The sequence below is a fragment of the Aquila chrysaetos genome, chromosome 8 (assembly GCF_900496995.4).
Source record: "Aquila chrysaetos chrysaetos chromosome 8, bAquChr1.4, whole genome shotgun sequence".
Lineage (NCBI taxonomy): Eukaryota > Metazoa > Chordata > Aves > Accipitriformes > Accipitridae > Aquila > Aquila chrysaetos.
In genome coordinates this window covers 22,301,250-22,317,682 of record NC_044011.1, presented here as the reverse complement: position 1 = coordinate 22,317,682, position 16,433 = coordinate 22,301,250, and the positions used below count along the sequence as shown (strand labels likewise).

Genomic DNA, 16,433 nt, shown 5'->3' with positions numbered 1-16,433 from the left:
TTCAGCACCTTAGGACAGAAGCAGCAAAAACCAGTTCTACTCACACCTCTCTAGTCAAAGAAAGCTATAACGATAGTGGCGAATAACCAGCCAACCAACCTAAACAAAAAAGCCAACCTTCAAAAGGGCCGGTACAAAACAAAGCAGCTATATCAATATTTGCACAAATATGTCCAGGAGTGAATAAGTTCTTTGAGTTACATGAGGCATGAGTGCATGAAGAAGTGAGTCACCCCAGGGATGGATGACGGCAGGGTGTCCATCAGAGAGACAAGCGGCGTTTGGTGCCCGGGCATCTGGCACGCTGCCACACATCCCATTTCTCCATTTCAGCTGGAGTTTTACGGAGGAGGCAGGAAGCCAGCAGGGAACTGAGGGCGGGTGGGAGGGAGAATGGGAGCAGCACCACAAATTGTGTGTCCTTCCAGGAGCCTTTAATCCCGTGTGACATTTGCCACTGCTTACAAATCCGCGTGTAGCAGGGCCTGTTTTCCACACTGCTGCACTGTGCAGCGAACAGACTACCAGTGCGCCACTCAAGCACTTCTCCACTGGTTTTGCACAGGTTCAAATGACAAGCAAATTCTCTTTTTTGCTTTTTCTTTCTTACTAAACTCTTACTTAATGCGCAGGATTCAGCCTGACCCTGCAAGATATACTCAGGCCAAGAAACTCCAAGTTACAAAGGAACTCTGCAACTGACGTTAACTACCGGTCAGCTACAGTTTCAGGCACAAATATGTGCATCTTCAAATTTGGAAGCTGTGCCGGTCCATTGTCAGGTCCTAAGAAAGCAGATATCTAAACTTAGCTGAGTCTAGCTCTAGGAAAAGACAGCAGTGTTCCAGAAAAAGATACCAACAGTTCAAACAAATCAGGAACAGGTTTCTTCAACGATACAGAGATAAGTTTCCAATATGTATTACCACACATTCAAAAAAGGAACAAAACCAGAAAAAAAAAGATACCCCCAAAACATTCACAGATGTTACAGTGCTGCTCTTAGCGTGGGAAACTGGTGAAGTTCAAGTGACTCAGTGAAGCAACCTCAGCCTACAAAAAGACCAAACCTTGACAGTGTTTGACCAGTGTGTCAACCCCAGTGTGCTCCACCAGTCACTCTTTCCTCTCCATACAAAACTCATTCTTAGAACAAGCAACCTGAGCTAAACATTTGGTTTATCGTCTTTGGTGGCAAGCCCAGTAAGTACATTTAGGCTGAAAGGGATTTGAGTCTTACAGCTTTCTCCTCTGAGTTTTTCATGGCTCAGGAGGAATCTTTGTTGGTAGTGGTATGACCTGACTGTCAGCATTACTAGTCCTGTATTGCCTCCTGTTTCACTGGCACGAAAAAATGCCAGTGAATGCTAAGCACCGTCAAAAACATTACCTCTCCTGATGAAGCAAACTGAATGAAGCTGCTGCTAGATGATCGCACAAAGCAGTCAGGAGATTGTCCCTTAGACCCTGTCTACACGGGTCTCTGTCCTTCAACACAGAACCTGACCAACACCCAGAACCATGGAATAATCAGACATCTTTTATCCCTATGAATTCAGGCCCCTCAGGGACCTAACTGGAGGGAGCCAAGTCCGCGCCCCTTGGCCTACGCACCTGATGTCAAAAGCACTGCCTCAAGTGCGCCTTGGCAAGAGCCAGGTGCCCAGGTTTCCAAACGTGACCCGAAAACCTATGCTATTTTGTGGCCGAAGAGTATAAAGGGCAAAATGCCAGAGACGCTGAACTCAAAGAGCTGCCATCGAGGCCTTTTTCCGCTTCCAGAGGGAAAAATCTAACCCTGACTGACAGAATGGCAAGAAAAAAGCGGCTGTAGCTACCACTTCAACCAAGCGGGTGGCAAAAAGCGTCGCCCTGAGCTTCCACCCTCCTTCCCCGTGCCGGCTGGGTGACGGGAGCGCGTCCCTGGGGAGCGGGAAGGCTGATCCCGGGCCCTGCTCAGCGCCAACCCGCAGCCCCCTCTCCGAGGAGCGTGCCCTGGGTGCCCCCCCGCCTCGCTCTGAGGGGCGAGCGTGCCCTGCCGCCCACTGACCTGCCCCCGCGGCAGCCCACCTGGGTCTCATCCAAACCTTTTGGATGCAGGCAACAAATGAGGAGCTTTGGGGTCTAAATCGGGAGTCCTGATTCCGCGAGGTTTCCTTCGGTGAATGGGACCTGCAAGGCCATAGCCTTCGCTGGGCAGCAAGCCGGCGGAAGGCCGCGAGTTGCTCCGCACCTTCTGTCTGCCTGCGCGCGACCACGCTGCGTCACCGAGCAGAGCCGCCCCGAGATGTTTATTGCGCTGTAGCATTGTGCCTCGGTTAGCAGAAAAGCCGTTTTTACGCGCCCTCCGTTGTAACCCGGGCCTGATCAGCTCCGGTCACGCTGTTGGTTAAGCAGGAGGGATGGCAGGAGCCCTCGGCCACGCGGCAGAGCGCATTTACTGCCCCTTCTGCCCTTTCCCTGATGTCACTTTCTCATTATAACATTATACCAAATCACAATGGGGATTAACTGCCCCTGTATAAGCTTATTATAGGCTTATGCAGGCTGCTGGAGCTTGGCTTTAGGTGGCATTTATTTTAATGAGCCTCGGGCTGATATCACCACTACACCCATGACTGTATATCCCCATTAAGTGCTAAAATTAATGCGTAACATAAAATTAAGTTGCTTTATACAGTGTCTATACAAAGGTGTCAAAATCCTGATGACATACACTGAAAAAAAATGGCTGATGATGCAATGGCAAGATAAAAACGTCGAAGTGGAACTAAGGGAACAATTATACTCCATAATAAAAAAACACTGCCAAGTGAGTAACACTTGGTGATGATAACTACTCGCATTTACTCTGCACCGCTCACCTGCGGCAATGGATACACAAAGGCTTAACTTGTGCACATTAAAACATGCAGCGCAAGCAAGGAAGCAAACCAACCTATTCTACTTACCAAAATTTGGGAGGGGAGAAAGAGGATTTTTCTTCAAATTATGCACTTTTGCAGTGCTGAACAGGCTATATTTAGCTGTGGATTAATAGCAGGTTATTCAAGACTGAAGGTACCCCCAGAAAAAGATAAAATTCGCTATTTCTTCATTTTAACTGAGAGCCGAGGCAACAAATTCAGGATAAGCAGTTGAATGCATGGAGGACCTACTCTAGCCACCTTTGTAAGAACCAAGCAGTAAGAGACGTTAAAAAATTCATTTCTGAGAAATTTGTACTAATTCTCTTTTCAACTCACAGACAATTTCATTGGAACTCTCTCACTATTATTAAACAAAACTGAGTGTTTTTAACATGGGCAGAGATACAAAAACATGGACTGACCAAGAAGAAAGTTAAACCGGCACTGGGTGTCTCAGATCCACTTCTTAATTTCATCACCAAAACACATGGCTAGGGCCTGCACTGACTCACAAAATGTGTGAGAAGAGGTTCCTCAGTTGAACATGTCCACAGAACATCATTAATTCTCCTTCTGACTCGCAGAAGAGTAGGACCTAAGCCAATATATTCTGCAACAATTTCCTTTCCAGCTAGTACCTCTGCCTGCACTGACTTTGCCATGGACACTCCATGATGTTGGTGAATGTGAGTCTGGGAACGATTTCTAGATTCAGAGAAATAATGCTAATATTGCGCTGTCGTCTTTTTTTTTTAAATTTTTTTCCCTTTCCAGCTATACCTGCATTTTATGTGACTACAGAGTTTTCAAACAGCTATATCATAACAGTCTGTCGCAAGTGTATTGGGTGTTTCAGTTTGCCAGACCTGTCATAATAAATTAATTACAGGATGTTGCAGAAATGGCTGAGTTCCAGCAGCATCTTGCACAGTTTAATATAGCCCTATTTCCCCATTTCGATGTATTTGTGGTTAGATAAATCCTCAGAAAATTTACAGCTGCTACACACTAGTTTATTATACTCCCTGCCTGTGCAGGCGATATAAGTGCAACAAAAATTTGATGTCTGCTCAGAGCATAGATTTTACTGATATTGCTTTACCGGTGTGGAAACATTTTTCCGCTAAAAGTGGCATCTGCAGTTTCTGCTGAGTATTTGCATTTGAGCATTAGACAGGACTTGTAAACTTGCTTGCCACAGCCAAACATAGCACAAATTCATTTGGCCTGACAAAGTCCTCGCAAAAAATCAGGTGGCAGGAGTTTTAGATGAAACGCAGAGCTATCATTTTTGAATGCAAGCTAGAAAATATTTTTCCAGTCTTTAAAGTTAGTGTACACTAACGTACAAACTACAGCCATGAAGTTGCTGCTGAAAGCCTAATCCTTGCTGACTTTGCTGGAGCTTTGAGTATAGGGGTCCATCTACTCCAAGCAGCTTGCAGGAATGGGAGTCTATGTATACGCGTCACTGCTAGAAAACAGACCCTTCAGAAGGGGAAGGCAGCAAGCAACCGGCATACAACAGACTGAACAAAGGACAAAACTCTTGCCAAAACCACTGTGAGTAGAACACATCTACGCATAAGAAAAGGATCATATGATATTTAATGTTCAAAACAGCAGCTCGATGCTTGGTGTGAAATTCTCATCTCTGCTCTAGCTGTTTTGCGCCAGATGACGAGGCTGGAGAGGACTGAATCAAGGCAGAGGTGCATATTGCAACAGACAGCAACTACAAAGGTGCCCTCTGAAGACCTGTACCATAAATTAGGGAACCAAAGCTTCATCTATCCCAACAGCACTGCAAGCCAGTGGACCTTTCCAGGCTGTAGCTCAGAGTTAGGACAGTACCGAGTTACAAGTTACTGGAGAGACACAGGAGAATATTCCTCGTGTTCAAAAAGTTCATCCAAAAAGCTCCTGTAAATGGCACAAAAACTTAAATGTATTAAAAAGTGGTTAAATATCTTAATTTCTAAAGTCTAAGAAACATGACTGAAGCCACCAGAGCTCTGCTATAACACGCCTTCTCACTACCTTCTGTTCCTTCTTCTTAAGTTCCAATTTCTAATTGCCACGTTCTTGCAAGTCTCCCCCAGACAGCAGTTTTCTTCTCAAGTTGCTTATTTCCCTCTCTCAGACCTCCTCTCGTTTCTATTCCTTACACAGAGCAGTTTTGTTCCTAACGCACATATTTTATACTCCAAGCAATAAAACTCCTTGAACTAACACAATATTTTTTTACAAGTGCAGGTGTACATCCATAAATTAATTTGTCCAAAACATTCTGAATAGTCATTGGACAGAATGCTAAGGGAAAAACCTCAGAGTACAAACCTGTACATGAATCTTTCCAGCCTCCCTCTGCTATTCAGAAGATACTTCTATCCCCTCCCAATTTCCACATCCATAAAATAGGTTGCACTGCATACATACTAATTTCATACGTGCTAGAAAAGGATCATTAAAAAGCACCACCACTCTTTGTGTTTACCAAACAAGTGTTTTTGCTTTAGTCTGTTCCCGCCTTAAATGAAGTATTTCCTATTCACCTTAGTAATTAGAGCAGAAGGATATAGTGAATGAAGTGCCTCATTATCAAGTTTGCATCCACGGTCTCTGCAGAATGGCTACCATGCCGGCTATTTTTCATAGCTGTCTGCTTTTGCTTGTAATGGGCCATTGTTAACCCTAAATGATCCTGACATTCAATTCTCCATCAGACAATCAGGTCCAGCCGGCAGATTTAGTTCACTAGTCAACAGAGACTTTCAGTTGTCATGTTCCTCTGTGTTCTCATTAGCCCTTGTTTGACTGTGATCCATCCCCTACTGCCTTCTGAATTAAGTGATGCTACAAATACACTTACTGTGTTTTATGATGTCTGTTCCTCAAATTATTTTAAGGAAAAAACTAAATGCAATCTGATGGCTATTGGGAAACACAGGAAAAATATGCCACCCATTCTTTTCTGTTTTGTTGATTTATGCATTGTTCTTGATGTCTCAGCCATATCATAAAAATGTAATAGGAACTGTATGTTGTAACCACAGACACAAAAATTCTAAAAACACCAGAACAATGAAAGACCTACTATGCTGTTATCACCAGGCAGTTATAAATATCTAATATTTACTCTTTTTTAAACAAGGTTTTATCTGCTTTGTTCCAGCAATGAACTTGTATCACCCTCTAAAGACTCCTCAAACTGACTTTTATAACTCTTGTATTTTAATTCATGGCTCAGGGAGCAACTTTGCAGGGCACTCATGTTTTCGGATACTTAATGTAGCTCTTCAACTAAAAAAAAAGAAGGAAAATTTTCAGTAGGTAATCTGAATCCTTCCAGAATTCTTTTCTTCCACTGAAATTTAAGTCCTTTAAATACTTGGACAATTTTCAGCAGACATACACAATGCTCATTTTAAAGTAATTTTAAGAAATATGTAGGTTGCATTAACACAGAAACAAGAAGCATTACATAAATTTTAATTTAAAAACTTATTTTTTTAAACCATTACCCTAAACCAAACTGTTTAAAAATTGTATCCTTTCTTCTAAGTTTAAAATCCCAACAGCAATGTCTGAACAATAAGGAATCTACTAACACTGAAAAGCAGTTTTTCTTAAAATGAACATATCAGCCGTATTTCTGAACAAAAGGTAAAAACTGTCTTTGTCATTATGCCACGTTAATAATTTGTTAAGAGATTTTAGACTGAAGGTTCTAATTTTAACACTGAAGGATGTTATCCTTTTTTTTTTTTTAAATTTCAGATCTTTTTGTTCATTTTGTGTTACATGAATGTGGAAAACTCTAGTACCACAGTGACATGGTAAAAAGGAATAGAAGTCGCTAACCAACCATGTGGTAGGGAGGAAAAAAATTATAAAAACAAAACAAAAGCTATTGCAATTACAAGAAAACATTATGAAAAGTTTATTTTCAACTCCCTGCATTTTCATGTTTGGCTCTTATCTGATTCCTTCTGTTTAATTGTTATTTGGAACTGTGCCTTGGAAGACACTACTGCTGTCTCTCCTCTCAATTTGGAAAGTGTGGCAAAGCAGCTCTATTCAGCTTCAGAGCAGTGAACATAATTGGAGCCCTAGTTCGCAAGCATGAAAGGAGGTGCTGTGCCTTTGATTAGAACTACCATCTCTCTCTGGTGTTTATCTGAAGTGTTATTTCTGCCTTCAGTGTCCACAATGCCAAATTAACATTTTACAATGCTTTCCAATGAGCTCCCAGATCTTGGCTACTGCTCAGCTCTCCCTGACGTGGAGCCTCATGCCATGCTCTGCCCTTACTTTAAATGTGATCCAGGACAGTTTAAGAAACATAAGATGTTGACATTTTTCTCTTTTATAAAATCTTTAAATCCCACATGTCACGCAGAACAATGAGTTGGAATATATCACAAAAGCAGACAGATAAGAGGCTAGGAACCTTCCTAGAATCGGGCAGTCCTCAGATTAAGGTAATTTTACACCACCTCCGACTGGGGAAAGAGACATAAGCTTCCCATACACATATGCAAGCCCCATTTAGGGCAGGACTCCACACACACGCTCTAGGCAAAAAAAAGCTAGGACTGTTAGCAAAGAACAATTACCAGTGGGGCAAAAGAGAGTATTTGCTGCCATGCTTTACTCAAAAGAAACAAATTTACAGATTTTTCTGGCTTTAAAACATGGGCAGGGAAGATATTACAATATATAGCAACTAGTCCTCTGCATCTGGGTGCATTTCACACATCAGTGCCCAACATTGTTATTCTCACTTCTTTTTTTAATGGAATCAAGTGCCCTGTCTACTAAATAAGGGCTTTCTAATTTTATGTTATTTATTGCTTCAGAGGGGGAGGAGGAAGAATTTCCTAGCAGAGTAAAAATAAACTGGACATCATCAGCCAGAAAAAACACTAACTGATAGAAAGTGTTTTGTTTAATATAAAACATAAATTATTTAGCACTGTAGATAATTAGTGAAGTAATTAGTAAAAGTTCACAACATAATACTCAAGTAAAAAAATAGATTAATGACACAAGTGAATAAGGACTACAAGTAAAACAAACAGCACAGTTGGATATGAAATATTTCATTCAGATGAAAGAAAGTATATTTGGCAAGACTGCTGCCAAAGCAGCCAGGAGCTCTGACAAAACTGCAATGCATCTTTATTATGTGCAGAAAACCTCATTTGAAAAATATAACCACCTGGAATTTGCAACACTTATTTACATTGGTAAGCATGAGTAGTCCCACAGTGTAGTTGCATAGGTAGTTACTCAACAATTCGCTTCAGAGCTGCAAAATGCAGTCCAAGTGAATATCTGATGTCAGGAAAATATTTTTAAAAAGCTTATGTTTTCAGGTACACTGCAACGCCAGCGTTCCTTTGTAATTTTACCATTCTGAACACTCCTCTGTTTTACTTACAACACATTTTAAAATGCTAATTTAATAACTTATGTAGTAGTTGGGCTTGTTTTGCTCTAGATCACACTTTTTCACTTGATTCCCTGCTCCCAATGGATTGATCTACAGAAATGCCTAAGCTAAGGTGTAATCAGATATTAAATTGGTTAACATTGAATTTGACAGTTTCAGATTTTACCAGTCCAGTGAGGAGCTGAACATGCAACTTCTGGTGATTTCAAGGAACCCAAGGCAAAAGTCTTCCAAACTAGATTTACACCATTGGTTAAGTCACAACTGGTGCCATTTTGCATATTTTAATATTTTAATATTTTTTTGTTTATTGTTAATCCTTGAAGTGAGATCATAGTTGCAGCCTTCAATGCGTGTACTGAGTATTATGCCAGTATTTGGAATTAAGTTATGACTGTATGTCATAGTGTTCAGGCTCAAAGGCAGTATTTGTCTTTCCATTTGTGCTTAAATTTGAGCCTCTCGCTGCCTTTTTCTTCTTCTTCAGTTTCACCCCATGGGCTGTAGGTTCATTTTCAACACCATTAGCTGTAACTGATGATACGGGAGTATCGAGACTCATTAAGTTGTGCTGATTTTCCCTCTCGTTCCTCTGTATCCTTTTCTTCTTTTTCTTTGCACCTCTAGAGGAAGGTAGATATAAAAAGAGTAAAAGAAACACAAAGTTAGTCCAAATTTAGAGCTTTTTCCACTCACAGCTGATGTGTTAGAGGAATTGTCTGCCTCTCCCCCTTGAGTACAATGCTGAAACAACTACAAAAACTACCGTTCTGCAGCAGAACAAAGACTGAAAAACCAGGAAGACAAAATATGAGACCACTCCACTAGTCTACTTTTTAACGTATCATAGCATTGCTTTGAAAAGAACTTCTCATGATCGTAAAAATCAGCTAGTCTTGATCAGTAGTCAACAGATATAATTAAAAGTACAAATTACCAGTCTCCTCCTCTCATAAAAGTGCCACTGCACCTTTTTTTTTTTTCTTTCCTAAGCTCAAACACTAAAATACTTGCAATTAAAGAAAGATTCCTGGTTTATTTATTCAACAAGAATAAGACAGGCAGGCAAAGTGCATAGATTAGTTTTTCCATTTTAATTTACCTGAACTATGACAGATTTACAGAATCAGAAATCACTTTAATGTCTATTTATGCTTATCAGACTTCATACAATGCTAAAAGTATCAGTCAAGCTCCTGTATCTTTTCCAGTCAGTGCCTTTAACAAGGGAATTAGACTGGTCTTGCAGATGATGCCAGGGGTTATGCAGATGTTACACCACTTCTACACTGAATTCCCACTCTTGGCAGAAGTTGTAACTTTATTTAACTATAAATACATAATAACACTTTGACTGTAACCTTTCAAGAGCAAGTACTGTCTTTGTTCAAAATTTGTATTGTGCCTAGCACGAGGTCTTTGTTTGTGAAGAGAACTGTTATGTTGAATGCTGCTGAAACACATAAGTGAGTGGATGAATGAAGACTAAAGAATGTAATGAGATGTGTGCAGTTTCCCCAAAAAGGGTGCTGCAAAAGCATTACTGTTGGTGATATTGTCCTAATGTTATCGTATTTTATAGATGAAAATGTTTACACATCAGCCTTGATAATGGACTGATGACTGCCTAAAATTTGAATTTTTTTTTAAGCTAAATTGTGTATTCATGACTACATGAATTGCTGCAGCTCCAATACTGGAACATCCTGAAGGAAAACATTCTGGAATTCAAGAGCCCCTGTGTTAGGATTCCTGGAATAATTTAAGAAGTACTGCTGCATGAGGAAAAACCAGGGTACAAAATCATAATTAATCAGTAATAAGTACCAATCTACCAAACTGAGTGTTCAGCTGGGTCTGATGTGTAATCACTTGTAAATTTATGCAGAGAGCACTACCTAGTGTAGCTCAACAAAACTGTACAATGGGAATATATCTTAGGAGATAATGTCTGTACTGACAAATAGTAGCTAATCATTAATATTTGAAGGGTGAGGCTACTATGCAGAATTTCAGTGTAAAGCTACTCAAATTTTGAGACGTAGTTTTCATCTTTTTATTATTTGAACATCAGATGTGATGACGTATCAAAACCTTGAGATACTTTGATAAAAACATTAGTATGCTTAGCATCTATTATGTGGACATTTCTCTATTTCTTCTAGAGTCTGCAGAAGATAGGTTAACTGCTTTGCTAAGATAAAAATCTACTACCACCTTGGTAAAATTTGTTTTCCTATTGCAAAACCATAATTTCCATCCAGACAGACATGTCATAAGGGCTTGCCATTCACTTTCCTTTACAGCAGGTATTGTGGCCATAATGAATACTGTTCTAGCAGGCAAAACAGCAAACATTCATTTGGAGGCTCAAAGAAAGGTATATTAAGTTGTGCAGGTGCTAACAGTTTCACTTCTCCATAGTGAAAGTGTGTACTTGGCAATCACATGTCACTTAATTCTTATTAAGTTTATTTACTGCATAATTCCTACTATATACTAGAATGTGTCATGGATATTAAGTGTATTTTCACAGAAAAAGGAAGATAACAATGTTTTAGGGGGAGCAACTATTTAAGTACAGATTGAACTGGACCTCAAGTCATGTTGATATTGCTTTTAGATGCTAAAATAGAAAACTTTTCCAGTTAAGATCACAACACTTGCATGCACGTCATTTTTAAAGGTTATTTCAAGACACATCAACTGCAGTGAACAAGAAAACTACAGTTCTGTCACGGGCCCTCCAGAGCATGGTTTCAGGTACAAAGAAGTGAGAGTTTTCATGAAAAATATGCAGCCATGTTTCTGAAATGCTTTATTATCTAATCTGTACTATATAGATAGCCTATGAACAGAAATATGGAACAGTCTTTCAAACTACTGGCATCAGAAATACCAGATCCTTCTCTCTTCCAGCTCTCAAAATAGGCAAAAACTTGTAACCTCTTCTGAAAAAAACTTGGTATGTGCTGTCACTGCTATGATTACAAAGACCAGTGAATCACATTTCATTATGTTCTAATTCATGGAAGAGCTTGCAAAGTACATACTTGCAGTACATATCTGACATTACTCAGATTTGCATTCTGATCTTAAAACATGCAGTGACAACTGCCCTCTCCATGTCAGACAAAACACAAGCACTGGGGACAAATGCAGCAAAAACGTGATAAAGCCTAGAACGTCCTGTACATAGAAGGAAAATGCAGTGCTGTGTAGTACTGACATGTCTATCTTCCTTTCAAATCAGCTCTCCCCTGACAAGGTATAGCGTCAAACGCTACCTTATGACATCTTTCACTAATGATCAGGTATAAATGGCTCAGTACTCTGAAAGCTTGTGAATGATGCTCTGCAACGCTGCTCTTTGCCCAGATGGGACAGCAATGACATGAAGCATGACTTCAGACTGGCATCTACTTGATGCTCCAGCTCCCTATAGTTCCAGAGGAGGGAGTACATTCCAGGGACCCGGGCACATAGGTGTCTTCTCTCACCTTTCTGAAATGTAGCTGAAGCGGGTTTGGGGCACTGTTTCTTCAGCATGACGCTTCAGTGTGACCTCTTCTCAGGACAGCTTTAGTTTCCATTAAAATGAGTATTTCACATTTGACATGACTCAAAATTCTTGAATTTGATTTAATGATTTGTGATTCCACATTTTAAACCTGTGGTCCCACATTCTTCAGTGGATGCCCTAGAAAGGTCACTCAAAATAATTGTTTCCTGAAGTTCTACGAATGGAGTTGAGTCATACAAAATTTTTGATACTGGCTTCTAACAGACTGTATCAACCGTCACAAGTAACTGTGCTTTAAAAGTATTTCCTTCCTTAATGTACGTCCTATCAGAATAGTTATGCCCAAAATTCAACACTCAATTCTGTCAATGTGTAGTTATACAGACCATTCCTCATCATACATAAGGGTTAAATTTTCCACTCACAATTTATTTTCAAATCGAGATACAGCTGGAGATAGAAAATTAAGATTTAAAGATAAGTTAAATTTAGATATGTATCTGCATCTACACTGTATGTGCACAGATTATTTATATGGGGAGGGGACCAGTCTGGAAAATGATCAGTGAAATAACTGCTTAGATGACAGATACCTGTAATGGCAAACACAGGAAGTATTTTCAGATGTATTTTTTTAAGTATTAATGGTTGCAATAGCTAAAGATATTGTGGAAGCTCTTGTTCAAAATGTTGAGATCGTATCTGCTTACAGCTTTCATGCAACGAATACACACAATTTTTAAAAAATGCAAGTGTCACAATCAAAGATGCCAGCTTGCACCTTCTTGGTATGTGACAACCTTCTGCAATTTATATTAATTAATTTTTAGAAGGTGCAAAAATAGTTTGCAGTTTGTAGCAACAAAGCCTAATACATAGCTAAGGGATGCCACAGGGCAATCCCATACTCCTGAGCTTTGACTCTCATGTACATTACAGTCCTTGCTCTTTTGGGGGGAGAGGGTGTGTGTATGCATATGTGTGTGTACACATATATACAAACTGTTATTTCCTTCACATTTCAGGTGGGAAGCACTTTCTGAATGATTATCCTAAAGCTAACTTGTTTCGCTTGCTAGAACAAAATAGCCCTTCCAACATTTCTCACAGTTTTCTAACAGCAGTTGTAGAAATAACACTGCAAATTGTTTTAAGTATTTCTTGCTTACTGTGTTGCAGGTGACTCTCTATCTGTGTCATGCTCCGAGCTAAATTTTAGGTCCCCTGACTTACTCGTGACTGGTGACATCTGTAAAAGAAAAAAAAAAAAAAAAAAAAAAAAAAAAAGCAGGAAGGTAAAAAGAAGACAGACAATGGGGCCAACACACATACATAGAAAACCCACCAGCTTCCTGAATAAGGAGAGAATATACCTCGTTTGAAAAAGAATGTCTATCAGCCATAAAATGTTAACTCCTATGTGGTTACAAACAAGGAAACAGCACCCTGCTTTAAAAAAAAAAAACACAACATCAAACTACTTGCAAATAAAAGAAAGTTTTCGGGTATGTGTAGAAACAAGAGGTTATGAATCTGCTTGAAGTAAGCTTAAAATACACATGGTCTGTAAAGAATTAAGTTATTTCTGCTACTGCATGAGTGAAGAGAGAATGCTAAAAAGTCATCTTATTGCATAGTTTTACCATGAGAATCCTGTCTCTGTTTCAACCCTGCAAGTTTCAGTCAAAAGCAGCTCAAATCACTCCAGGTTCATTTATATTTCAGGGCTAAAACATACCAACCAACCAAACCTGGAAGAGTTTAAGTAAATTCTCTATTTTCCAATCTAATTAGTGCATCTCTATGCAACTCACTCCCTGTATAAACAAACCTCTTCTAATTCTAACAAGTCTCATAGTTACTGCAAGAATTCCTGTAAGGAAATGTGAGTGCACTTCCTGAGTTTACTGTCTTCAGGGACAGATTATTTTCCCTACCTTCTTCCAGGCTGTTCACAAATACTTGGTAACTACCCATGTAGTTTCATTTTCAAGGAGGGCAGATGCCAACACAACTGATAGGCCTTACGTCTCTCTCAAAATTTGCTCTTCTGGAACCAGGCATAGACTACACATCCAGCCAGGAACTTCAGGCCTCCAGAGCACCACAACCAAGGAGAAAAGCTGTGGAAAGCAGCGCAGCACACTGTAGGTTCAGACCTAGTATCACAATCCTGTCAGTGAAAAACTGTTGTGGACCTCTACTTCAGGTTGACAGGACAGCTATGTTCTGTAAGTGTCCGTTTGGTACTGCATGCATGGAAAATAACCCAGAAGTTATATCCGGGCAGGCATTGTAAGAATGGGGACCGGTTCCTATGCAGATCTTGGAAAGCTGGAGGAAAAGTCTCTTTCAGGATACTGGAGCCCTAGGCCAGAGAAGGGAGGGAGAGATTACATCTGGTACTTCCGCAAAAATAAGATTTTTTCAGGAAGTAAAGAAGAAGACTGGGCTTGAAACTAACTCAAGCCTCAAAACTTGGCCCACATTTCTGATTTTTTAAGACTGCTGAATTTCAGATTCATAGCCAGCCTAAAGCAAAACCTACTGCATTGTTTCTGAATTTCTCATATATCCCTGATGTTAAAAAGATCAGCCCATGCAGTTCTGCCAAGAACAGAGGTACTCATCTGCTTGTAAATAAGATGTTTAATGTTCTGCTATCAGCCTGAATTGCTCCAGGAAACAGCCAGTTACTGACATTGCTGTCACTTAAAACCCCAGTTAAAAATGAGCAGTATTAGGAAGGGAGTATCATTCAGCAGCTCTGGAGTGCCTAACAACAATACAGCATCTAAAAAAGTAACCACAAAGTCAACAAGAGCTTTCTGGAAGCAACAGAGAAGAAAAAAAGTTACAGTTCTTGAGCCTCTAGTCTGCCAATTGTTCATTTCATTTCGAGTGACCTCACAGGCAAGGTGTACCATGGTTCCTCTGTATTTAACTTAAACAAAGAGAAAATAGAGGGTTGCTTCATGGCAGTTCTTTTTATCACTTAAGCATTAGTTTTGGTATTTTAAAATGGAACAAAAATACTTTCTTTTCAGGCACTAAACTTATCCATCACAGATTTCAAAGCCCTAATGAATAAAACTTAACATTCCCCTGTAAAGTACTATTGTCCAATTTTAATTTGGGGTGAAGTGAGGCACAGATGAAAATTGTCTTGGCACACAGAAATGAAGACCATATTGGAACCAGAACCCGTATCTCCCAAACCTCAGTTTCAGGCCTTGAACAGTTTAATTACTTTCTTAAACTCTAAAAGAATTAATTAAAAAACCATCTAGTCAATGTTAGTAGTTGAATGAAATTTGAACTTTTTTACCTTGGTCCTGCTCCCTAGTTTTATTTTATTAGTTTAATATTATTTTTCTGCTGACTTAGAAGAAACAGGATCAAGCTCCCATTGACTTACTGAATTCATATAAGCATACTACCCACAACAACCATGTTCAAACATTAGTCATTAGAATTAGTCTGCTGAAATAACACAGATTGTTAGATTAGTTTAGACAAAAATCAGCCTATTAGAATATAATAATGTAGCATTGGCAGGGCAAGGAAGACAAATCTTCTACTTCACACGCAAAAATCCTTGTTAATACAGTAATAAACTTGAGACTTAAGTCAATGGTAAAAGTAAATACAAAAGAAGGAAATACAATGGCACTGATATGAAAATACAAGGGAGTGCTGTAGAGGGAATGACTCTAAGTAATTAATACTTCCTTCAGCATTCATAACCTCACAGTTCCTTGCCATACACAATCATGACTTCACTTGACTTGCAATCAAAACAAAATCTTTTTCTGAAAATCCTATGCGAATGATGTTGAACTAGGTTTTTTTACCCTCCTTTTTGAGTAAATACAACAGAATCTCAACATTGTACTAATACTATAATCGAATACGGACCTTTCCAAAGCACAGTTTGGTAGAATTCCTTTAAGTACCACTACAGAACTGATGTCTCTTATAAAAAATAGACTAAGTTTTTTAATACTTACAGACACCAAAACCCAGAAAATTATCCTTGTTTTACAGCCAGAAGATTAAAGTATCCACTAAATTAAGCTGCCTAACCAAAGGTTCTTATGATCTGTTCTAAAAAACTACTCATCACACATAGGCTTTCACTTATTCCACCACAGCATTTCAGTATAGGTACCAAGGAAAGAAAAGCACACAATTAGAGACTATCTTGGAATAGCTGTGTTCACCTGACATGGCAACTAATGAGAATTCCCAGGGGCTGTAGGCAGACTCCCAATTCTCCAGAGTACAGTTCAAGTATGATACCTTTCTTACCTACAAACTTTCAAGTATGTAATGAGGCAGGAACTAGATACTAGATCTTTTTGAAGCAGATCTCACTGCCACTACCTTCTTTTCCCTATCCCATATACCTTTGTGTCCCTCAGCTCACTCGTTCAACTACTTTTCCCATCCCAGTGACGTGAGTAAGCAGTTGCAGTACTGAAGGAACAAGTGGGGTCAGCAGCAGATGCAAGAAGGCAGTGCAGGAGCTGGTGCAACAAGC

The 16,433-nt window shown here is 39.6% G+C and overlaps 1 protein-coding gene across 8 annotated transcripts in view; it reads right to left on the bottom strand.

Moving 5' to 3' along the window:
• Window positions 1–7,545: 7,545 nt before the first annotated feature.
• AHI1 (Abelson helper integration site 1) overlaps window positions 7,546–16,433 on the bottom strand; it is a 100,333-nt gene continuing 91,445 nt past the window's right edge. For 5 of the 8 annotated variants that reach the window (XM_030022649.2, XM_030022648.2, XM_030022650.2 and 2 more), the window contains exons 24-25: window positions 13,060–13,139; window positions 7,546–8,990 (exon numbers count right to left, since the gene is read on the bottom strand). In XM_030022649.2, coding sequence (XP_029878509.1) covers window positions 8,756–8,990; window positions 13,060–13,139 — 315 coding nt within the window. In that variant the 3' untranslated portion in view covers window positions 7,546–8,755. Of the gene's footprint in view, window positions 8,991–13,059; window positions 13,140–16,433 lie in introns of those variants that run through there. The other 3 variants (XR_003924638.2, XR_003924637.2, XM_030022654.2) reach the window with 2 other exon arrangements.